This window comes from Grammomys surdaster, unplaced genomic scaffold, assembly GCF_004785775.1.
Source record: "Grammomys surdaster isolate TR1022 unplaced genomic scaffold, NIH_TR_1.0 225, whole genome shotgun sequence".
Taxonomy (NCBI): Eukaryota; Metazoa; Chordata; class Mammalia; order Rodentia; family Muridae; genus Grammomys; species Grammomys surdaster.
In genome coordinates this window covers 98,968-124,656 of record NW_021604670.1, presented here as the reverse complement: position 1 = coordinate 124,656, position 25,689 = coordinate 98,968, and the positions used below count along the sequence as shown (strand labels likewise).

Sequence of the window (25,689 nt, the reverse complement as noted above, 5' to 3'; positions counted from 1 at the left end):
TCTTCCACGCAAAGGTCCTCAATCCCAGAGAATGTCTTGTCCACTTATCAGCCCACTGAGGTAAGGATTAAGCCGTTCTCCTTCTTTGGCTGACATATGGGCCCCCATTGGATGCTACCCAGCTCTCCTCAGCTTGAGAAGAATCTACAGCCCAAAGCTGAAGTCCCAGCATTTGCAGCAGGCCATCTTTGAGCATGTCATGTCTCTCCAGCAAGGGATCCTTAGCGTTATGGCATCTTCCCCACTGACTCCACAGTGTGGAGAGGCAGCATTTGTGGACGCTTGCTTTATGCACAGCAATACTGATATTCCCTCCATCCTCACCAGGCAAACCTTGCTCCTACTTTAGAGAAGACAAGGCTTAGAAAAATTAAGAAACGTGCCTAGGCCGGTAGAATAGGTAAGACTCAAACCAGATCTCCCCAGAGCTCTTACCACCAAACTCAGCTCAGACCTGGATATACTGTAGGGAAGGAATTGAAATGACTTTGTAAAAACAGGAAGTGCAGCTCATCCTGTATAGTTTCTGTATCACAAGATGCACAACATGGGATTTCCCCTAGGACACACTTCCCCTTCACATGCCTGTATTCAAGAGCTGAAGATAGGGAAAGCCTATCCCAGGACTTAAAGCACTGATCTGTGAGTCCCCCAACAAAGAGAGATGAGGACAGCAGGCATGGGGAGGGTTGGAACACATACCTAATTCAGAGCTTTTACAACTGAGGAGAAGAGGCAGCTCTGAGGTTTCCTGCTTCTTTCCATAGATCCTTTCAAAGTAGATTAACCATCTCTGTAAGAAAAAAAGCCCCACCTCTTTGAGAACATTAATTTTGTTCTCATCTAGAAGCCATGCTGAGCTACACTAAAGGTAATAGCATTTTAAAAAAATGTTCCCAGAGAAACTCCCAGCTGAACACACAAAGAAGCTGGTCCCCAAGGAATGGTGTAAGGATTGTCTGAAGGACTCGACATTGGTGAGATTACAGAAATCATAATATATGAATAAATGAACATGTGGAAGAAATCAGTAAAGCCCTCCCTTTCTTCCTATATGTAAACCCGACCTTCGCATAAAGTCCTTAAGTAAATGCAGATGTAGCCTAACCAGGCACCAGATGGCAAACAAGCACTGGACCAAGAGGTAAAGAAAGCTTTCCATGTTTATTCAAAGATCTGGGAAGTCTTAATCCAGAATGCTGTGGTGTTCTCAGAAGGGCAACCACAGGTCATGTAAGCCCAACCAAGGCACAATACAACCAAAACAACATTGACAGAGTTTGTAACAATTGTGATTTGCTATAGAAAAACCACTACCATCTTACGTGACCAGAATCTGACGTCAGAAGTTGTAAGTTTGGGACGTGAAAGCAGTGTTTAAAGGAAAGGAGCTGGAGCAGAGTGGCAGGAAAGCAGCAGCATTGGCCTTTGTCTGGCATTCACGTCTGCCAGCAGCTTTGATGCTTGGTCTCTTGTTAACTCTCCTAACTATGTACTAGGTATTGGGAAAATTCTGTAAGGGCATTTTAAATGGATGAAGAGATGTTAGGTCCCTAGATCTCACCCGCCTGGGGATGCCGACAGGGCTATCACCAGTACTTCCTGGGCTCTACTCATATTCTCAGCTTTGGAGTTCTGTTTTGTTGGAATGAATGCCATTTGATAAGGAAGACAGGTCCCCAAAGACTCTGGTCAGGGTCTGCTATATCCTCTCTACCCTTCCTGCCCAAACCAGAAGGACTAGGGGACAATGTTAGCTACCCAGGTACTTCCCTGAGATCAAAGCAAACATACTGTGGGTAATGGAGCCGGTGACTCTGCTTTCATAAACTACAGCCTTCACCTTCCTCACCCTTCCCCACAGCCTGTGGAGTCCTGGCTTTTCAGTGTTCAGAAATTTACATATTGAACAAAGAATGTCCTGGTAGTGCTTCATCTTCCTGTACAAGCTTAAATGAGCATTAAGGTACCCTTTCCCTGCAGCTCAACTAAATCCTTGTATGTGGAACAGTAGCGTGGAAAATGCTTTCAGCTACTCAGGCCTGTTTCCTGACACTATGACTGAGCCTGCTGCCTGAAGAAAGCAGTGTCATTCTTTGGGTCTTGGTGTGCTTGTCTCTGAGAGGGCTGAAGGATACCTTGAAAGGTATTCTGAGAATCGTTATGGTTTCTTCTCCTTCTACTTATCTGTCCTCTTTGCCATGTGCATTCTTTCTGAATGTCATCTGTTTCCCCATCACTCTTACTCCCAGTCTAGGATGGGAGGAGCATACAAAGCATAAGGCAGACTTCTGTAACTACATATCAATCACCAGCACAGGAGCCCTCTTATTCATGTTATCTACTTAGGAGGCACAAGAAGAACTCTAGAGATTTTTTCCCAGCATCCTCTGCAGGGTGACTATAAGTTGGCTGCATCCATTTACTGCCTACCTACATATTTCGGAGGTGGTCCCATACAGACAAGTATATCTGTGTGGTGCCAACCTGTTGTCTCTCCCTCCACTTCTTCAGACTAAGAGGTACAAATGGCTCCCTACTGTTGCTGGTCCACAAATTCTTATTTCCTTTCATAATCCATTCTTTGCTTCATTTATTTTTAATTTCAGTTTGATTTATTTTAATGTTCATGTGGGTTAGACAACTTTCAGGAGTCTTCTCTCCTTCAGTCATGTGGATCCCAGGGATTGAACTCAGGTTATCAGCTTTGGTGGGAAGTGCCTTTACCCACTTGTACTCGTACTCATGTCAATGGCTAATGAATACTTTCTCAAGCTTACCGCAGTAACATCAGTTTCCTGGCAAGAACCTGTTCAATATGCTATGTTAGCTCCGTTTCCTATTTCCCACAATGTTTCCATTAAATCGTTTAGCTTCCATCCCAATCTTTCCTCTCATAAATGATCTATTTATTCTCAACCACCAGCCACCCCAAAGTAAACATCCATTAGTGAAACCTTTGTTTTGCTTTGATGGGACAATCAATGCTGGTTAGCTGGATCTGAGAAATCAGTGGTGATTAAGGAGAGCATCACTGAGGCAGGATCTGGGAAGCATTTCCTCAGGGTCAGCACATGGAGGCTGTGGTCCAGAAGGGGCAAAGGAGTTACATTTTACTGGCAGCTGAAACTGGTAATGTGTAAGAGTCTTCCTGGTTTTTGAAGGCATTAAGGGGAGTAGAGAGTAGCTTCTGTCTTGGCACCAGGAGAGGTCATTGTTGAATGTGCAGCCTCCATTGCATTAAAACTTGAAGATTGAAGGGACCATGTAGAAAGTGACCTTTGGCACCTGTGATAGCTTCAGAGGCCTCGAAGAGACCCCAGGAGAGGTCAAAGAACAGTTCAGATGCAGCGGAAATAAAAGCGGGTTCTTTGAAAAGATTAACGAGATTGACAAATGTTTATCCAGGTTAACCAAAGGAAAAAGAGAGGAGACTCAAATTAATAAAACTAGAAATGAAAAGCAAAATATAACAGAAATGGGAAATCCAGAGAATCATAAAGACATATGTTAAAAACCTGTGTTTCACTTAAAATTAAACTAAAATGATGAATGACTCTCTAGATGCACATGACCCACCCAACTTAAATCAAGATGAAGTAAATAATTTCAATAGACCCATAACATCAATGAGAAACAAGTACTAATTAATAATCTCCAAACTTAAAAAAATAAGCTCAGGGCCAAATATTTCAGCACAGACCTTCAGAGAAGAGCTAACACCAACACTTCTCAAATGATTTTGTAAAACAGGAAAGAAAGGAGCCTTTCCTCATTCTATTCATGAAGCCAGTGTTCCCTGGCACCAAACCATAAAAGACCCAACAATAGCCAGAAAGAAAACTATAGTCTGATCTCTCTGATGATGGAAAGTTCTCAATAAAATATTTGCAAACTGAATTCAGGAACACGTGAAAAAGATTATCCACCATGATCAAGTTAGCTTCATCTCAGAAATGCAGGGACGATTCCACAAGCATAAATCAATGTAATCCACCACATAGATAGACTCAGAAAAGAAACTACATAATCATTTCATTAGATTCAGAAAGGGCCTTTGACACCATCCCTTCATGATAAAAGTTCTGGAGAATCTAGGGATATGGGGACATAGCTCAACATGATAAAGGCAATGTACAACAAAATCATAGCAATATCATGCTAAACCCAAAGCATTTCCATTAAAATTAGGAACAAGACAAGGACTTTCCACTTTATCCACCCCTAACCAATATAATGCTTGAAGTCTTAACTAGGACAGTAAGACAAGTGAATAATAAACACAGAGATATTTACATCTCTCACCTTCATCAAAGAAGCTTCTTTTTTGCAACTGATGGAGGATATTGCAGAGATCTACAACCAGTCAAGATGCAGAAAATAAGTAACTTTTGGGGTGTCCAGCCCCAGTTGATGTGTCTTTGAAGATACATTACAATCCCTAGATCTAAGACTAGGGGGTTAAATAACAGAAGATAGGAAAAGCCAGAGGACAAAGATGTCCATTGCTAGTGTCCTCTAGATATGACGGAAGGTAAACCTGTGAAATTTCAATGTTTGCATAAATAAGACCTACTATGACATATGACAACACTAGTTGACATACCATATACTATATTTCACTCCCTCTTATTCTCTTCTATAGTATCTTTGGTCCAGCATTAAATAAAGGAATAATGCTGGCAGAGCTCTCTGGTTCCCTATTATAACCATGGCGCATAGCACAACATCTGGGGCATAATAATTTACAGGATTTATTTGTTCATCAATAAAACCAACATTCTGGCTCAGACTTTTCATTTTGAAGAAGAAATTGAGATCTGAAGAAATGAGGCAACTTACGCATATAACTGAGCCCAGAATAATATTAATACAGGCTCAGAGCCTCCTGATTTGTGCATCAATTGTTTTACAGTACACCATGTGCTTGTCTGTAATATTGTTTCTGGAGGGAAGCAGATTGAACCCCTGTCTTGTAAAAGCCCAAACAAGCTTATGTTCATAAACACAGCTGATATCGTTGTCTTCTTTGTTTGTTTTATACAAAATGCCTGAAAGTCCAACCCGAAACTAAATTCTGTTTTTCCATTCCTAGAAGCACATACAGCTTTTGTTGTCTACAATATTTTTTTTCTGTTCATTGTTCATTTTCCTTTCCCTCATAAACTAGAGGAGTCAGATGACATCCAGAGTTGAATGGTCCCTAAATTTCATTTCTTTTTTATTATAGTCCTACCCTGTGCCATGTCATAGAGAAGGTCAGGAAGTGCTGCCTTCAAGTAGTGGTACTCAGAGGACATGACAATATCTTTTTGTATAGAATTGAGAAAGAGAAGGATATAATAACAGTCATCAGAGTAACTAATATTTTTAGGTAGTACTTAATACAAGATGATATTAATCATTTCCATACATTTTCTATCTTAACAATTCTATAAACATTTACATTATTTCTATTTTAAATATGAGTAAGTTGAGGTGCAGAGCAGTTAGTAAATTGCCTAAGCCGTTTAGTTAGTCAGTAAAGATGGAAGGGCAGTCTAGAACCCAGTGTCTTAATTGTCTTATAACTGTCTATGAAGAACACACAGACTTTACATTTAAGAAACACTACAATATATAACTGAGAGCATAATCTTGTGTAGATATGCTAGGCATGTAGATATGCCATCCTGACTTTTTCCATTAATTTTTTAACCCACTTCATCATCTATTTAGTTTTTCAAAATGCACAGTTGCATTATTTATATGAGTTGCTTTGAATGCAAATAAAATATATGTCCTCCAACTCTCAGAGCCAAATAGAGGAAATTTATGAGTAAAAAGGTATCTATTCTACTGTGTGCTAAATGACAAACTGAAAGGAAACCAGGGGTACTGGGGTAACACAGAAAAGAACATAAGCCGACTTGAAAGGCATGCAGTGATCTTCCTGGATGTGCTATCCTCCATTTATTCTCTCTTCTGGACCCCCACTTTATCTCTCTCCTACTAGCTTCCCACTTTTCTTCCAATCCTTCTTTTCCTTGGTCTCTTCAACTTATTCACTTCTTTCACATTCAACTTCTTTGCTTATCTTCTTCCTAAAGTTGATTTGAAATGAATTCAAGCTTAGCCAGAGGAATTTTAAGGCTAGGTTCCACTGCCAACAGAATGACTCTGGCTCAGAAGAGCTGGAAATCCCAAAGCTTGGAACTATGTGGAGCATGATAGATGAATGGATAAGGGGTGTCCTAGAGTATATAGTTGCTCATCTATGTCAACATAGAGCCACAAACCTATAGAGTCAGCATCCTGAGAAGCTCAGTCTGTGTTCACTATACTACTACCATTGCATACTGTAAATTGTATTAATTAATAAAACCCTTAATTATTTCATACATGTATACATAGTGATTCCTATGACCTCCCACCCTTCCTTATCTCCTTCCCATCCGTGTCTACCTTTCTTCTTCCCTACAAATATCTTTCTCACATTCCTGTTTTTGTTGTTGTTGTTGTTTGTAGTTGTTGTTGTTGTTGTTTTGTGAGCTACTGAGTTTGACCAAGGCTATTTCTGGGACTATAGATGTAGTTATCCACTGGAGCCTTGTAGGCTCAGCACAGAGTAAACAGCTGAGAACAGTGACTCTCCCTCTTCTAGATTCTACTAATAGTAAGTAGTTTGGACATAAGGGGATGATTTCATGAAACCTCCATGAATGATTGTTGACAAGTCTTGTGCAGACCCAATACAAGTAGCTACAGTTCCTGTAAGGTCATGTTTGCAATGGTTGTGCAATGCCTAGAAGATGACATTTTGTGACCCTCCTCCCTATTTTTTCAGCTGTTATATTATTGCTCACTGCTTATCTGAAATGTTCCCTGAACTTTAGAAGAGATAGTACAGATGTCTTTCTTAGGGCTGTATCCTTAATTATCTCTAATCCGTTTAACATCTCGGATAGGCTCAAATCTCCACATTGACTGCTGTTCAGGACAAAGAGAAACAACTCTGATGGACTGTGACAGTTGTTTTGTTGGTGGGAATATAGATGTTTAGATGACAGTTTGATCAATCTGGTAGAGAACAGTAGTGGGTTCTTTGGTTCTCTGACCTCCTCTTGCATGGGCAGAGCAGGCCTCAAATCCAACTAGAGGACACCAAAACAATTCGGCCTGTCCTGGAAAAGAGTTCTATGTATTTCATCAGCTAATTGAATTTGATGATTAAGAGAATGTTAATGGTGATGTTGGTCAATATATTTGAGATAAATATGGGCTAATATGGATGGCCATATCATGGTCTGTAAGTTACACTAAAACAAAGAGGGCTATAAGTTACAAGAATAGGATGGAATAAAGATTCTAGGAATTTCCAAGGAATTAGAAGTAATATTTGGTAGAAATAATTATATTAACAAGAGAACTGGACTGTCTGGCTATCAGAATGTTTAGAAGTATAGCAAACCTAATAGCTGAGTTTCAGTGTTTGGCTCTGGGAGTGCTGGAGTTAAAATGTAAAAAAAAAACCAAGCATCATATGGTCTTATAAACAGACCTTGAAGTATTTTTGATGATTCATGGGAAGGGTATATGGTTCAGAAACATGAGCTTTGCTGGCTATATTAATATAAAGGAAAGACTGGCAAGAGGGGTCCAGTGCATGGGAGGTGTATTGCTGTGTCTATGTCAGACAAAATAAGCTTCAGATGTGAATTCTTTTTCATTACTCTGCAAATGATGAGAAACTATGAGAATATTGACAAGCTGCACCTACCTACCACATACCACCTATCTCAGCTGACCTGAAACACAGAATTGACAACTCTAACCTTTTAATAAACTTTCTAGAAAAACAATTTCATTCCAATTGATCAGCAGGCACTATGATGATTGCTAGTCATACTTTTAGATGTTTGGCACATACAACAGCACATGAAATAGATATTACAATTTCCATTATTGATACTTACCCCTCCCATATTGCTTCTGTTCCAATTTCCCCATGCCCTTTTATAATGTTGCATTCTATTTCCCCTTTCCTAGAAATATATGTACGTAAAAGGAGCTTAATGACGTTACTATATAGAGTTATATTATAGGGGAGACAATATTCCAACCAGACATCGTATGCTGCCAAATAAATCCCTAGTACTAGTAATGGGTTACAACTTTCTGAGTCACTGACTGAGGGAGTCCCATAGACACGCCCCCTCAAACATTACAGGTGATTGTGAATGCTACTGACCACCCTCCACAACAAAGTGTAAGACCCTACTGCTAAACATAGAAGATTGAGAAAGAAGTATGGTGATACTCACCTAGAATCTTCAGCCCTATTGACTAGCATTCATAGTGCTGGAAAGTGCTGTACATGCTATCAGAGGGGGAAAGTAGTCATCAGTGTCACCAAGCTATGAATCCTGTGAGCTATAGTAGCAACCTAGTACATTTGTCCACTATTACAATAATGGCCCAAATGTTATGGGAGTAACCAACCAATTTTATTAAGTTTAAAGCCCACTCCATGAGATACACCCATATCTGACATAATGAGGCTAAGAATATACAGCTAGATAGTGTATGAACTCTAGGGGAACACATACTACTATCATTCTGTTCAATGAATATAGCAATAAAATGACTCCTAATGACATATTGCTATGCCCTTAGATAAGTGCATCACTTTACCCTCAGCTGAGAGGCTTCTTCTTGCAATAGATCATTAATATAGAAACATACAACTCGACAATATACAGAGAGTGAATGGTTCTGGAGTATTCAGACCTAAATGGGATATGTTTATCATACCTTGACCTCAAGGCTCAAGGATCTATGCAGAAGCAGAGGCAGAGGGAGTGAATGACTTTAAGGAAACGGCATTTTCAGATATAACATGGCCGATACATATGAACTGACAGAGACAGCATGTACAAGATTTACATAAGCTTGAGCCAGACAAAATTTGAACATGGAAAAGTGGGAGATTAAAACAAAGTCCTGTACCTGGCTAAGAATCTAAGAAGCTATTTACAATTAATAACTGCTAAAAGAGGGAAAATCAGTTTTCTTCAGTAGAGTGACACTGAGTATATCAACCACTGTCAGCCACACCCTAGGGCAGGCCCCATGCTCAGGAACAGCTAGCAAAACAAGGACTCCACCATATGTTTTTGTGTTTTGTTTGGTTTGGGTTTTAAGATTTCTTTACTTTTACTTTATGTGTATGATGGTCTTGCTTGCAGGTATCTTTGTTTGAGCCCGGTGTCCAAGGAGGTCAGAATAAGTCAGTGGCTCTGCAGAACTGGAATTACAGAGGGTTATGAGTGACCATGTGGGTGCTGGGAATTGAACCTGGGTCCTCTACAAAAGCAGCCATTGCTCTTAACTGCTGATCCACCTCTTCAGCTGTCTGTTTTTTGCTTTATTTTGTTTTAAGAGGGAGAAAGATCATGTAATTGATGGGATACAGAAGTAGGGAGAAATCTGGAAGGATTTGAGTAAGGGAAAAACACAATCAGAATATATTATGTGAAATTCTAAAATAACAAACATTTTTTAAAAACAAATTAGAATGAAGAATTAAATAAAACTAAAAATGTTCAATGGACATGGCCCTTTCCAAGTGCCCAGCTGATAGTCCATAGTAAGTAGTTTAAGAATAGGTTTCAGAACTTCATTCAGCTGAAGGAATCAAATAAGTGGGTTTTTGTATAGCATTATCCATAGTAGATACTGGATAAAATCCTAGCTGCCAGCACTACCGCCACTTTTATTGTTGACATGACCATTGTTTCTGTTACAGCTCATGGCAACACTTTATGCCTTCTCAGAAATGTCACCAGGATCATTTCAACTCCAGTGAACAATAAGTGACTAATTGAGCTGTCCTGTTTACATTTTTAGAGTCTATGACTTTTTTTGATGCTTTCAGTAAGAAGCCTTCAAAATCTGATACAAATGAGTCAAGTTCATATAAATAGGATGACTTGCTCAATATTCATATTTACACCCAGTCCTTACCAGCCAGGCCATGTGTGAGGACTCTGCCTCCAAGCCTCTGATTAATCAAGAATGAAATGACATGTTGCCATGAAGTTTAGTGGATGTGTATCCTGTTGGAGTGAGACTAGGGAAGCCTCAGAAACTCAAGAGTAACACTTGTTGGCTGAGAGTTAATTAGTTAGCACATACACACACAAAAACTGTCTGCAGAGCTGGCAAGATTTTAGAGATAATTGAAGCCAATGCTTTCACTCTGCTGATAAGGTGAGGTCAAGGGATGGGGAAGGTCTTGCTCTGGGTCATACAGATGGTAATAATTTCGTTTAGTTTGTTTCACAAAGTAACATGAGCAGTCTCTCTTAACATCAAGCCTGCCTTCCCCTTTATATAAGCACAATGTAGTGACCATGGTTAAATGTGACTTTGACAGGGGAGAAGAAACCTTTGAGAATTTTACAGGGTCTCAGAACCATCACATGGAGGGTAACTGTGATGGGCTCAGCCTGGACATCTGCCAGGTGAGCATAAGCTCCTGATTTGAAGCAAGCTTGTAATGTATTAATTTAGGAAAAATCACTTGAATGCTCTGAGCCTTAACTCCCTTATTTAAATGGAGATAGAATCTTCCCCGTCCCCCGAGAATATGATGATCAAGTGTACAGTCCTTTGCATTAAATATGCATTTGATAGGTTGATTCTCTCAGCTGACATTTAATTCTCTACTAAAAGCTGCTGGTACATGAAGAAGAAGGCCACGGACTCTGTGCTCCTGGTTCTGGAAAAAGGAGAAGTGAGGGGCCTCATGAGAGGATGTAAAGGTTAAGCCAATTAGCAATAAAACTTCAGATGACACTACGTACAAGGTGTGTTGTGAAGTCAACAACGTGTGATGGTATGGTTGCTAGTTTTTAGAAGAGGACTGTATCAACTAAGGGTGGCCAAAGGTAAGTCTTGGACACAGTGTATTTGATGAGGCTCTAAAAGAAAGGGCCAGTCAAAGATTCCTGGGAGAGGTACCAATTGGGAAGGAGCAGTTTTAGCTCGGTCAGTCATTAGCATGAAAGCTAGTATTCATAGGGTGGCTCACTAGGAGGGTAATGAATACAGCAATGCTGGAAACAGGCACAAGCTCCATCTTGAAGGTTGGAAAACACTGAAATTTTTATGAAGTCTGAATTTCATCAGAAAGTGTTGGAGTTGACTGCAAGTTTTAAGAGGGGAAGAAATTGTGATGTTATGTATTGTCCTTGTCTTTCAGCTCCTAAGAGGCAAACTCCTTAAACCTTTGGAGTCTCCAAAATGGTATATTCTTGACTGCTCATGAGGTTAATGGCTGGAAGACTATAAATCTTTCAAATTGAGAATAGGTAGCCTGGAAGTCTCAAAGATTATCAAAAGCCCAGAACTTTCTGCCTCTCTATTAACTTTCTAAAATAGAGAATAAGATTCTCACTAATGTTAACATGTAACAAATCTCCAAATCATTCATGATGTGCAAATGTTGGATGTCTGTGATCATCCCAGATCCTCCTCTTACAGCTGTACCTCTGTGACGATCTTATCCCTACCTGGACCCCCTAGGGTAGGAGGGCAATGCGGGAGTGGGAGTATAATTGCAGGCCAGACCCTTGGAGTTAGCAAAATTAAGTAACTTGGGATTCAGATAGACCCTAGGTTGCTGACCACATGCAGGTCATGCTGACTGTCATGCCCAGAAAGAGCATGGACCCTGGCTGCTTCATTGTCTTTCTGCATTTTAATCTACATAGGATTTGTAGCCCTGATGGCATATTACTAATAGTAAATAAACTTTTCCTACATTATGTGTATCCATTCAAGCAAACTGGGGAGCCTGTGATTTATAGTTAGTCTGACATATAGAGAGATTTGAGGCTTGAAACTAAAGTTGAGGCAGCCTTCTGGGACTGAGCCTTACAGTAGAAGTATGACCCTGACTCTGGATAGTTAGTGCAGGTATTTAATTGTGTAACGTGGTGATGATTACAGAATTTGAAGTGGGTTGGTACAAGGGAAGGGTAGACCCACACGATTAGTGTCAGAGTGTCATGGGTAAAATCAACCCAGAGACAAAATCTAATTTACTTCATTTGATTGATTTAGCACATTTCAATGGATTGCAGAGTCTAGCCAAGCATGGGTTTTAGTGCAGTAATGAATCAAAGATCAGATCTGGCCTGTGAATCCTGCACACTAGCAGAATAACAAAATTAAGGCTATGATGTGCCTCAGATCTCTCACATAACTGCCCTGGCAATGTTATGAGAGACACGTAGTTGCCAACCTTTTGAGATGAGAAAACACCCATATAGAAAGCAAGGTGTTCACCTGATCCCAGCCACAGAGTGAGTCCACAGCATAGTCCAGCTGTGAAGACTGTAAGCTGTTACAGTGTTGTCTTATCACCACACTGTGTGTTCCTCTTTCTGACTGGCCATGACCTCTGTATAAAGATGGAAGTGAAACCAAGAGACCAATTAAGAATGGTGGTCAGAGTTGGCTAGGGAATATTCAACAATACTCTAAGAAGATGCTATTACTTCCATTTTGCAGATGGGAAAACTGAGTTTGGGTTTGCATATCTAGTAAGCAGCAGAATTAGCCTAAGCCCATTTGATTCTAATATGCAGTATTTTTCTAATAGCTGCTCTGTTTCCTATAGAGTTAGACATGCCCCAGGACTCCCCTCCTTTACGTGCAAGAGAATAGTATGATAGAGGTATATTTAATTTAAAAAGTTTTGTTTGAATTTGGTAGGCTGTTAAAAATAAAATGTAAATGTGTGACACATTTAATATATGGTAATTGCTTTTACAATTTGAAAACCAAGACATAGTAGAGATAAACTGACATACATGTTAAGATAAACTGACATACATGTTAAATGTACAGTTCTATGAGTTTTAAAAGATGTGCACACATGTGTAATTAAGCATATATATATAAACTAAGCATGTTACACACACACACACGCACGCACACACACACACACACACACACGCCTGTGAGAGCCACCATGTATTCAGAATGATGAATGGCGCACTGGTCTTCACATCATGGTGGATGATGAAGATATCTCACTCCTTCATCTCTTCCTGTTTCTCAGCTGTTTTCAGTGCATTGGGATGAGAGAGTGCCAGCTGCAAGTCAAAAGATGACCATACCAAAAATAAAAAACAATAACAGAAACAAAAGAACAATTAGCTATTTCTTACTACTCGGTAGAGGAAAATCCCATTGCTATTTTTTTCTGTTTTTCTATGGAGGGGATCATGTGCCCCAGCCCACACATACTATCACATGAATTTATTGTTCCAGTAAAATGAGTCAGAGTTTCTCAAGAACACAGATTCATGTGTTTCAGAACTATGTGTCAGCATCTTTTGAGAAAGGTACAGTCCTTGTGTTAGAGGGTTCTCTCTCTCTCTCTCTCTCTCTCTCTCTCTCTCTCTCTCTCTCTTTCTCATGCACATGCCCACGTGCACACACATGCACACACCACAGACCGATGCATATGTATATTCAAAGGGATCACACAGTTAATAAACAAAAGTGGGATTTGAACTCAAGTCCAGAGGACTCAAAGTCAGGTGTTGTGCTTTACAAGAAGGATGGTGGCACTGTGGGCAGAGTATGGATCTAAGCAATGGCTTGGAGCCAGAACTGATCTGAAATGCAGGGCTTCACTCCAGCCTTACTGAAACCCAGCTGTTGTTTTCACTCACACTGCCCTTTTCCATTGTGAGGAGAGTGGATTTCCCTGCCCTGGTTAGGAATTATGAGAGTTACTTAAGAACAAAGTAACATGGTGAGTTGAGGTTTATAATCATGTAGGTTAAGGTACGCATCCAAAATTCAGAAACCCAAGTATCAAGAAATGTTTAGTCCTATCATTCAAAGATGTGGGGGCAGGCGATAATCTCCGTATTAGAACATTTTGAGGAATAAAGGATCATGAGTATAAAGCAAGTGGATCCCAGTCCAGAGTAAGCACCTGGGACAAGGCAGCTGGAGGCTGGCAGCTGAGGCTGCGCACACCAGTGCCTTTGGACTGTATGCTTCATCAATTATGAGAAATGTGCTTATGTATCCCAGTGTGCGAACATCTGTGTAAGAGCATAGTATATTGTGCTTATAGATTATTTTGTAAAGCAGACAAAGTATAGCTGAAACAAAAATATTTTGAAATGAACATGCCTATGCAATGTCTAAAGGTCTGCTCTTTGGCTGATATGTTTTTAATAACATTTTTAAAAATTTTATGATTGATGTTGTCAGGAACAACATTCCCTGTGCAGCCTGGGCTGCATTTTGATTCTCCTGCCTCAGCCTCCTGAGTGCTGGGATAACAAACATGCTCAACAGATTAATTTAAATGTCTTTTTAAACTTGTCTGTATATGTGGTGTGCATGCATATGTTTTCATGTTTGAATGTGTGAGGTTGCACCTGTATATGGGTAAAAGTCTGGGGTTACACATGTATGTGCAGTATATGGAGACTCAATGTTAACGTACAGGGTCTTCCTTGATCGTTCTTCATCATATTCACTGACACTGGGTCTCGGAACTTGGCCAGAGATTGCTGATTTGGGTTAATTGAGCTTGCCAGCTTGCTGCAGGGCTCCCCTATGCTGTCTTCCATGCACTGGTTTATAGATTCGCTGCAGCATTCACCTGCCAGTTACATAGATGTTAGGAATCAAAACTCTGGTTCTCATGGTAGCATGACAAACACTCTGTTCATTGTATTATTTCTTAGCCCCCTTATTTTTGATAACTTCTAAAAGATTTTATATGTGCCTATATTCATATCTCAAACAATTTTCTTGATAATTTTGATTTTTCCCTAGTCTTACCTTATCAGACTAGGTGTTTATTATTTTTAACCTTGTAAAGTAAAGAGATAATACTTAGTAAATATCGCACTATATTTTTTGCTTGAATCTGAGCTATTACCATTATCTACTGTGCACTGAATGAATCTTTTTCAGACATTTGTTTATTTTTTAAAAGGATTATTGTATATCAAATTAGGTCTTAGCTGTCCCTAGTGACATGGGACATTTAAGTGACAGCATATAACAAATTCTGAATTTAATGAATTTCCAGGTAAGTACCATGCAGGTATGTTAGAGCTGGAGGAAGCTTGTATGCAGCCTAAGTGATTCTTGATCTGTGCTAGTGTTGAAGTGTTGTACCTAATACCAGTCTGTTTTAAGAACAGGAAAATCTTAATTTGTTTAGAGCAAAAATCATGTAGATGACACTCCCGGTATTTTCTTCCAGAATCTTTAATGGAACACACTACGCCCTCTCAGGGTAAAGCTATCTCTCAGAAGACACTGGTTATGATGAGCCTACTATGTCTATCGTGATAGGCATCAGCTTTTCATTCACAGACATTAACTAGCCAGTGTCTGGTTGGATGCTGGGACTCTGTTCAGTTGGAGCTCTGGGATCATGCTTCATACCTTCTAGGGGTTATCTTTCACCAACACTGGTGGTCTTGATTTTTTTTTCTTTTGCTGAATACTGTAATCCTAGACAGTTCTAGGCTTTCTCTGCTTCTCCACGATGAGATCTAGACTACCTGAGTCTTCCCCAAGACTTAAGGGCATGACTCTTCAAAGTAGAGGAAATAGAGGTCTCCTGATCCCCAGATTGCTAGCATCAGTATATGCCACTCTTGTGATGAGTATCTCCTTCTTCATGTAGTCTCACTTCCCTGACAGCCTACCCAACAGTACTTGACAGCTAGTCCATAGCACATGACGGCCAAGTGTTTCCTCTGCCCACAGAAGGCCTGGTCACGTCGAGTACTGTCTCCAGAAAAGCAAGAGCAGAGTGCCGACTGGTATCTCAGCCTTGACACAGCAGGGAAGGGTCAAACCTATGAATGAGGGCTTTCATAGCTAGCTACAGGGACCCCATTTTTTCCTACACAAGCCATGCGCTTGCTTTCAGAAGTTCCCAATCAAATGTGAACTTTCATGGTTTATTTATAGCTCTGCCTTAGAGAGATAAAGAAAAGAAGTGATTAAAATGCTATTTTACAAAATATTTTGTTTTTAAAAAGCGTTCATTGTGTGGGCAAAAGGGGAAAAGAAAAGCCACTCTATTCATTGTGCTGTCTAGACTCTCAAACAAAGACGATAGCGTGCTGCAAATTGAGATTGTCCGGCCCTCCATGCTGACAGAAAGTATGAATTTAGAGCTCAACTTCAAATAAGTCCCTTTGAACAGAAATATATGGGGAGACTATATTTAGCATGTGTCAGCATTTCCATAATGAATTCATATTGTTGTACTGTAGTGATTCCCAGATTTACCACAGGCAGAAGATTCATGCAGTTTCACTCTTGTGGTAGTTATCTGGAGAAATTGGGACTCTCAGCAGTGCTGTTTATGATGACAGCATTGCTACTCTGCACATTCTCTGTTTGTGTCTGGTACCCATAATGCCACCAGCCTTCCAAGAGATGGAGGTGAGGCTGAGCCCTTTTGGCTGCCTGTATGTAACCATAGCTTAAACAATGTAATGCAGAATATGTGTGATTTGTCTACAGTAGTAAAGCTAACATATGCCACTGTCGGAAAAAAAAATCTGATTGGAGAAAAATAACCACCCACCTCTCGAGCTTGCTAACAATTCAATATAGTGTCATCTGACCTTTATAAAGTTTGCATATGCAATTTTTATTTAGCAAGTTATATGAAACAAAAACTTGTATAGAACATTCCATGTAATTCTTCCTTTCTTCCTTCCTTCCTTCCTTCCTTCCTTCCTTCCTTCCTTCCTTCCTTTCTTCCTTCCTTTCTTCCTTCCTTCCTTCCTTCCTTTTCTTGGAGACAGGTTTTCTCCATGTTGGGTTAGCCTTAAACTCTAGGGCATGAGCAATCTGCATTCCTTCACCCCCCGCACCCCTCCAAGCAGCTCGGAATATAAGTGCATGCCAGCTACAAAGTTCTTGAGACAGTGAAAACCAGCTTTTGTTTCTACCCATAGTGCCCCTTTCTATTGTGGAGGAGAGGAATTATGATGGCTAACATGGTGATACAAACCTTATGAATCCTAGCTTGGGGTACGCAGCCTGAATTCAGGAACACAAATATCAAGGAATATGAAATAGTAAATGTGAGCTGTCTCCTAGTGTCTGCAGCTGGGGTGTGGCACACGTGACAGGGCTCTTTATTCTGTCTCAATCTTTACCATCTCTCTCCTACTCCTACAGGTGGTTGGAAGGCACAAAGAGCAGTGTCATACATAAGAGCCAGGCTCTTAGATGTGAGTGGCTAGTTCTCGGTCCCTTACGGTGCTGCTACAGATGTTTCTGAAGACCCTCTGCTCTGAATACATTTCACCTACAGTATGAGGTGTTAATGCCCCTGTGTTAGCAGAATGCTTGTTCCTCATTCCATAGAAATCTGACTGTTCATTTCAGTGTCTTTAGGTGATCACACTGGACAGGAACTAAACCAACCCATGACAGCTAGTACCTGCTGAAGTCTGTAAGGAATGACCAAGCCTTTCAGAGCCTGAAAGCAACACCTTTCCTCTCTTCTCTACACAGAGTCTGATACCAGCTGTTTTGTGCCTTCCCAGCATGAGTCACTGTAGTCAACTATATGCTATAGGCTCAGTGCCAGACACCTAGAGAAGCCCTGCTGGCTTGATGTGTGAGGATGAGGCCTCCCTCAGAGCTCATCTTGGAGGGAGTCCTGATCACAGTAAACTAGCCTTCTCTGAGAAGCCCTTCTGTTGAAAGGCATAGAGATGATTCATGGGTCTTAGTTACCCTTCCACAAACTCTCCAAGGTGGGCTATTTCCAGCCCACTCTGGTATCATATCTGTCATCTTAGATCTTAGCAGAGACTTCTATTTTAACATCTTGTCACACATATTATCCTTAAGTTCATTCAGTCTGCTGACATTCCTGCATGCATGGGATATGCCAGATGCTGAGTTTGGCGGTGAAAATAATTTTAACAATTCCTTCCTGAAGGAGTTCACAGTCTGGTTGGGAGACTGATATGTTAGTAAAAAAGCATGACACTATGTCATAAATGCTGGGTAGACGGAAGCATGAGTTGCGATGTGAGCAAATAATTCAGTCCAGGGGGCATGCAGGCAGTAGGGACAAGTCAGCAAAACTCTCAGTAGGGCTGGGTACCTGACCTAAGTTTTAAGTTTTAAGTTGTTGGCCCTTTCTCAGAAACAAAATCAGCCCATTTTAAATCCTTGTGGATTCTTGTTTCTCAATAACTTATTTTGAAAACAAGCAGAGGTAATGTGAAGAAAAGAACAGAGAATCCCCTGGTGTCTGCCATTTGTTGAACATCTGTTACTTTGGGAAGGAAAACAACATCAGGACCTTCAGTGAGCTTCCTGGATCCCACCCATGAAGGCAATCTTGCAGTGTTGTCTCAGGTCCCTGAAGAAGCAAGGCTATCACAGCACAGGCAGAAGGGGCATGCCTTGGGAATATTTCCCAGGAAATAACAAGGGCAGGGTCTTCTCAGGAGCCCATCAGAAAGAAAGGCAAACCAAAACTAATAGGATAAAGCAGCTGAGAAGGTGGAAGTACATTGTGTGGCCAGTGCCGAGGTGTTCCACTAAGAAATTATGCCATGCAACAGATATAGTGTAAAAGATTTATTAGAAGAGAGGCGAAAGCAAGAGGCTGTCTTGCAGCGGGGACATGAGGCAGATAGACAGGCAAACAGAATGGACAAGACAGATAGGGAACAAGAGAGCAAGAGTGAACTGGAAAGAGACAGAGGGGAAGAGAGAATGAACAAAATGGAATGAGAACTGGGTGTGTGTGGGGGGGGGAAGCTTTTATGCACCATACTTGGTGCACTTAGTGGCAGCCAGTGACATAAGCTGCCACTGGGTCCCTGAAAGCATGCTGGGAGAATGCCTGATTGCTAACAAAACCCAGAATGAATAGCAAAGTGGATGGTAGGAATGGTAAAACCATCCCAGGAAGCAAAACTGAGGCTTTGAAGGAAAGCATTGTGACAAACTCAGAGAAATATAGGGCTCTTAAACCATCTCAGAGCAGAGCAGCATCTCAGGAAATGCATTTGCTTGTGTGGCCTTCACAGAATGACTGCAAACAGCTGCATATTGGGTTCTTTCTTATCTCTCTGCCTCCCTGGTCAGTAACTTGTCATCTATCTTAAGATCCTCCCCCTTGTTAAAGATGTCATTTCTTTCTTCGGCCAGTGTGCTCCCTAATACAGCATCTCTTGCCTCACCAGGATGCCTGCTCATCTGGAGTTAGAAGACCAGAGCAGGAGTTCACATCCATTCTGTCTTTGGGGAAGAATCATAAGAACAACTTAGTCAAAGTGGGAATCGTGAGTTAGCAGAAAGAGAAAGAGAAAGCTATCCATTTTCCTAACCTTTGAATGGTCATTGAAAAGTAATATAGCATAGAACTTATCATACTGTCTTTGATCCCAACAATTATCTTTTCCATTCTGTAGTAAATTTCCTAAGAAATATTTATGTTCTCCTTGGCACACAAAAGTGGCTCCACATGGTTTATGGATATTTTAGGTGCTAGGATTCATCAGGTCTCAGGCAAATCCCATGCTCTGCAATAGCTTACCTTTTGGTTAGGGAATACTAGAAGGTAATTACCAGTTTGTAACTGAATTAATCAGTACTTTGGCAGAGATGGACAGGGGAACACTTGGATATGCTTTGAAGATACACAGAGACTCTCATACACTCTTCAGCAGGAAGATTTTGCATTCAACCACTCCTCCTTACTAATGTATGGATTTCAGTGGGACAAAGAGTGTGTTTCATATTACCTGTTATCCCCTATCCTCTCGGATGAAGTCTAGCATACAGTGACTAATTAATCTGTGACATAAGTTGTATCTACGACCCCAGAATTACTACAAACTTATTAAGTGTTCAATGGCTATTCTTAAGGTAGAGCCTTCTCTGTGGAGGGTTTGGTTGTTTGGTTGGTTTGCTTCATTTTGTTTTTCCTATTCCATATTTAATTTGTTGGATACCAAGATAGGATTGATTCTATGCTCTCGAACTTTTTAATGGACTAAAACCCTTGTAAAAGGAAATCTAGCCCTACTTTTCTGTGTAGTCACAAAGGGCTTTGCTTTCTGGGTCATGTGCCCTAGAGACCTCTATGCACTGTCTTTTATTAAGCCCAGGATGTGTGCTACCAGATGTAACCCTAACTGCTCATTGCCTTTTTGTTCTTATTGGCAAAGAAAAGCAAGTTTCTGGGAGAAAGCATGGTTTAACTATCTTAGGGGAAGTGAATTCTGATTATAATGTTCAAATCTATGGATACTTTTTTCATTAGTTGTTATTGTATCCCTAAGTATAACCTATTCATATTAGGTTACTTGTATGTTTATTTACACAGCTGACAGTTTGACACTGGATGACCAATTGTGTTTTTTTTTTCCTGGAGAAGACCATGTCTGCCCCTCCCAGATTTATTCAGTTCCCTGTAGATTTTTTTATAAGGTTGAGACCTCATGGGCTTTTCCCTGTCCAGTTTATCATGTTCATTGGTGGGATCCATGTTCAGTTGACATTTGGGCAGTCATGCTGGAGAGATGCAGCTTCCGATGTTACTCGGAGACACAGTCTCATAAGAAACCACCTCTGGCTCCTATAATCTCCCTATCCCACAGTTTTCACAAGGCTCCCTGAGCTTTAGGTAGAGGAATGTTTTACAGATGTGTCCACTGGGGCTAGACTCTACAACTCTGCATTTTGATAGGTTAGAGTTTTCTGTATTGGCCTCTTTCTGTGGCAAAGAGACATTTCCTTGAGGGTGAAGGCTACCCTTCTCTGTGAGTGTAAGGACACATGTTTATAGGCTGCTGATAGGGTTTATGCTGCTTTATTAAATTAGTGGTTGTAGATTCTCCCCCAGTTACCATGACTTCACAAGCACTGAGTAGTTCACTAGATTTCCAGTACCAAGCATGATTTCCAGCTTATTGAGAAGATCTTAAGTCCAATTAGAGAGCTGTTGGTTATCACCAAAATATGTGTGGTACTACTGTACCCTCAGGTAATCCTGCCGCGCTGGTTGTTGATATGGTTCATAACCATAACTGAGTAGGACTATTGGGCTGCCTCTCTCTTTTGAAGCTTACATGGTGCATCTGGTTGGTTCCAGATCATAGGTCTCTGGGCTCTGCATTAAACATGCATGGCATTTTCTGCACTGGGAACTTACCTTCCAGTCTTGAGAGGTGACCAAGGACAACAGCAATAAACTGTATGTTTGGGGAGTTACTTGGACAGACCTGACCAATAACTCAAATGAGGGTGTCTTATATCTAGAATTTTTTTTTTTTGGTAAGGTGATCTTTGGCTCTTGGAGGGAGCACCAGGAGTCCAGATGACAAAAGTTCACACACACACACACACACACACTATAAGGGTTTGTTTTTAGGTAAATAGTCAATAGTATCATTCCTTGTGATGTTTTTCAGACAGCTTTATTGTCCACGTCCCCTTTGTTAGGTATTTACTTCCCCTTCCCCCTGCCACTGAGCACCTCCTCTTACCATCACCCAGATCATGTGTCTCCTGCTATTCCCTTTACCCTCCTCCCCTCTTCTGTATTTCCTTCTCTCTTTCTAAAGAGCCCCCTTTCCTGTGTCTCTGATCAGATTACTTATATCCTGCTAGTCCTTTCTATCGCTCCCTGACTCCCTTATTTTGACAACAGTTCAGTTTTCCTTTCCTGGCTTCTGTATTTTTTTTTTTTACTTTCTGAATTAGTATTTTAATGGCATACAAGCTGATTAATTCAAGCAACTATATAGAAAAGATGTTTTTTATAGTATAACCCCATTTTCAGTCTTTGTTTTACTTCAAATAATTTATTATTATTGTTATTATTATTATTATTATTATTATTATTATTATTATTTATGCATTCACTTTCTTCCCACTCACTGCTCTCCTCCTGGTCACTCCCTCCCAAAATACTTCCCCAAGCCCCCCTCCCTTTCTCCTCTGAGCAGTGGAGCCACTTCTTGTATCTACCTATTCTGGCACATCAAGTCTCTATGAGGGGAGGCTAGGCACATCCTCGCCCACTGAGACCAGACAAGGCAGCCCAGCTAGAAGAACATATCCCATGTACAGGCAATCGCTTTTTGGATAGCCCCTGTTCCAGTTGTTCAGGACCCATATGTAAACCAAGTTGTACATCTGCTACAGAGGTGCAGGAGGGCTTAGGTCCAGCCCATGTATGTTCTTTGGTTGATGGTTCAGTCTCTGACAGCCCTAAAGATCCAGGTTAGTTGACTCTGTTGGTCTTCTTATGGAGTTCATATCTCCTTAGAAGCCAAAATACTTCCTCCTATTCTTCCATAAGAGTCCCCAGGCTCTATCCATTGTTTGACTGTGGGTGTCTGCATTTGTCTGAGTCAGCTGCTGGGTAAAAACTGTCAGAGGACAGCCATGCTAGAATGCTGTCTGCAAGCATAACAGAGTATCATTAATACTGCAGGGATCGACTCTTCACTCAGGTATGAAGCTTTGGAGCTAGAGGCCTCCAATGAGAGAAAATATGGGACATTTGTCTTTCTGAGTCTCGGTTTCCCCACTCAATATGACCTTTCCTGGTTCCATACATTTCCTGTAAGGTCCATGATCTCCTTCTTCTTTACCCGGCATTCTTTGTTGTTTCTGTTTACCAGGAGGCAATGGCAGGAATGAGCAAAGTGGGGAAAGTCGTGTTCCCGGAACATGCTGATAAAACGTAAGTCTGTCGAAAGCTACTGGAGACTGGGAGCACGGAGAGGCAGCTGGTGCTCTGGGATGGACCCTGGATCAACCCTGGCGCTTCTTTCACTTAGACCTGGGGTTCCCAACCTTCCAAATGCTGCAGCCAGTTCCTCGTGTGGTGGTGCCCCCCCCCGACCACAACATTATTTCATTGCTACTTCATAACTGTCATTGGCTAATGTTATGAATTGTAATGTAAATATTTTGGGAGATCTGCCAAAGGGGTTGTGACCCCCAGATTGAGAACCACTGACTTAGAGGTTGAAAGAAATTCATCCCAATAAGAGAACTTCAGTTTATCCAGATTCAATGCTAAGCTGGCTAGAGCTGGGCTCACGTGCAAACTTCCAAATTCTCAGACCAATGTTTTCACCCTGAATCATAGGAAGAAATCTTTTCTCTTCTGTGCTAAGTATGAAGATCTTTTATGTTCACATCAAAGGACCAGCTGGCATTCTCCTACCCTTTGTATATTTCTTGACACTGAAGGCTAGAAAACCCTCCATGCTTAAATGCCAAGTCAAAAAATATTTATTTATTTAGTCCTTGCTACATTTAAAGCATATACTGAACTCTGGGAAGGATGCAGAAAGCAATGAGACACTATGTGATTTATACACAGAGATGACTGTAAGTAACATGAATAAATTTTTCTATAGAGATACCAGCAGGTACATAACTCAAAGAAGAAATAACTGGGACCATACATGGGGAAAGGAAAGCTTTTGGGAGAAGACCATGTCTCATCTGGCTTTAAATGTTTAAAAGACATTTCTAAACAGACCAAGGAAGAGAAGGACATTCTTGGCTGAGGAAATAATGTATGCAAAGGAGCAGCCTTTATACTGAGATCACTACAATCAGAGCAGGAGGCGAGAAGTGATACAGGCAGAAGTCAGCCCAGCTAAGGCTAGAAGTCAGGAGGCTCCATTGAGGGCTTTTGAAGCAGCCCACATTAGCAGTCAGGATCACTATGAAATCACTTACATAATAAGTCTGAAGATGAAGCTCTTGATGTTAAGACCTAGAGAAGTCTTACCATGTCACTGTATTTGTCTCAAAGGTCCATATTTGAGAATTTGAAATACCCACTAAAAGGCCAATCTAGATTCATTTTATTCTTTGTCTCCAAATAGAGTCAGGCTGTTAAAGCCCCTGCATATGAACCCCCCTCTGACTGCCTAGCTCAGAGGAGCAGGATGGGGTATGGGAAACTCAACCCAGGAACACAGACTCCCATCTCAGTGAGTGGAGAAGCTGGGGAGTGTCCGCTAGAGGGCGCCTGGACTATCCCGTTTGTTTGAAATGAGAAACAGCTTATTCCCCTTCATCTCTTTCGTGACCCTCTCAATGCTTTTCAGAGAAGCGTTTTTAGATTCTTTCTCGGTAAAATCCATGTGCTTCCTTTGAAAAGCGTGTGGTGTCTCGATGGCAGCTGGCAGGGTTTCCATGAAGCGGAAGCACAGTGCTATACCGCCATCTGCAGGCAGCATAAAGATTGCAACCAGAGAGCCAGCGCCCATTTCCTCTGCCTGTTTCTTGGTTTCAAATCTTATAGACTTTATGTTTTCTTGGTCCTGAGCCACAGAAAATCAATCGCTCGAGAGGAGGGGAATTTAGAAGATAACTCAGTTGGCAGGCTGTAGGTGAACTTAATGTCCAATTAAATAACTGTAGTTCAATAAGCAAATTTTTACGATGATTCAAATTATTCAACCTTCAAAGGATGATTCTTGGGTTCCTGTTGAGTGAAAGACATTTGCAAGAAGACAAATGGTAATCCAATGAATGGAGTTTCAGTAGAGTTGTTACCCTTAAAAACCTTGCTGTGTGAGAGAGACTGTTGACCAAATCTCCCTTTTAAGAGTTCTGAGATAACAAAGTTAGAAATCCATCTCATCCCACAGAAGAATTGCACTAGAATTATCATAAGCAGCAGAAAATTGTTTCTAAAAATCATTCTCTGATTGACAATTGAATGCTCTGGAGTGGGGCTTAGCAGCATCTCACAATCCTAGATTGAGTATAATAGTAGAATATGAATTATTTCAAAGCAATAACTAATACGTTATTTATTATGAATCAGTCATTGTCCTCATGCTTTTCATATATTGCTTAATCCTCACAAAATTTCTTCAGTATATCCTGTAACTATCTTGATAGGCAGGTGAGGAAATTTATGTACAGATGGGTTATGTAGGCATAGGTTATGTAATTCAGATCCCAGCCTCAAATCCCCTTCTTAGCTTCGGTTTGGCCCCGTCACAGCTCCTACATTACTAGAATGCTTAAGGTCGAAATGTGGAACAAGCACACATTTCTGTGCACCCCCAAGGTTTCTCATACTATTTTGTCCTCCACCCCAATTTACAGTCGTGAACAATCCCTTATAAGGGTCATTGTCAGTACACTCCGGAGTCTACCAAATAGTGTTGAATTGGATTCATCCACCCCATCAAAGAGAGTAAGGACAGAGTTTTTAAAGTTATGATGCTCCTACTGTTGCTGTCCTTTCGGAATTGTGATGTCTAAGCTCTGGTCTCATTCTCAGCCAAGAGTAGTTCTAACAGGTCTCACTTAAAGAGTCAGGTGGAGAAGGCAGATTAGCAAGGTCACTACCAGACACTGAAGGTGGAGCCAGGTGCAGGGAGATATTGGTTTGGTTTCTACAGTTTACTCTAGATAAACCGTTGGATAAGTTAAACACCTGGATACCTCTGTCTTCCAAAGTCATTGATAATGTGGAGATCACAAAGGGGATTAAAGTGCTCATTCTTATACCTGGCCAAGCTGTTGTTTTCACCTGTGGCTAGTCACACAGAAGGATGTATTCAAGCTTGGAAGCAGAAGGAATCCATGCTAAGCCCGAGACTTTCAGTA

The 25,689-nt window shown here is 40.9% G+C and overlaps 1 protein-coding gene across 4 annotated transcripts in view; it reads left to right on the top strand.

The window, feature by feature from the left end:
* Fggy (FGGY carbohydrate kinase domain containing) overlaps positions 1-25,689 on the top strand; it is a 363,520-nt gene that overhangs the window by 337,289 nt on the left and 542 nt on the right. For 3 of the 4 annotated variants that reach the window (XM_028773313.1, XM_028773314.1, XM_028773312.1), the window contains one exon: positions 22,722-22,783. In XM_028773313.1, coding sequence (XP_028629146.1) covers positions 22,722-22,783 — 62 coding nt within the window. Of the gene's footprint in view, positions 1-10,716; positions 10,927-22,721; positions 22,784-25,689 lie in introns of those variants that run through there. The other variant, XR_003712158.1, reaches the window with a different exon arrangement.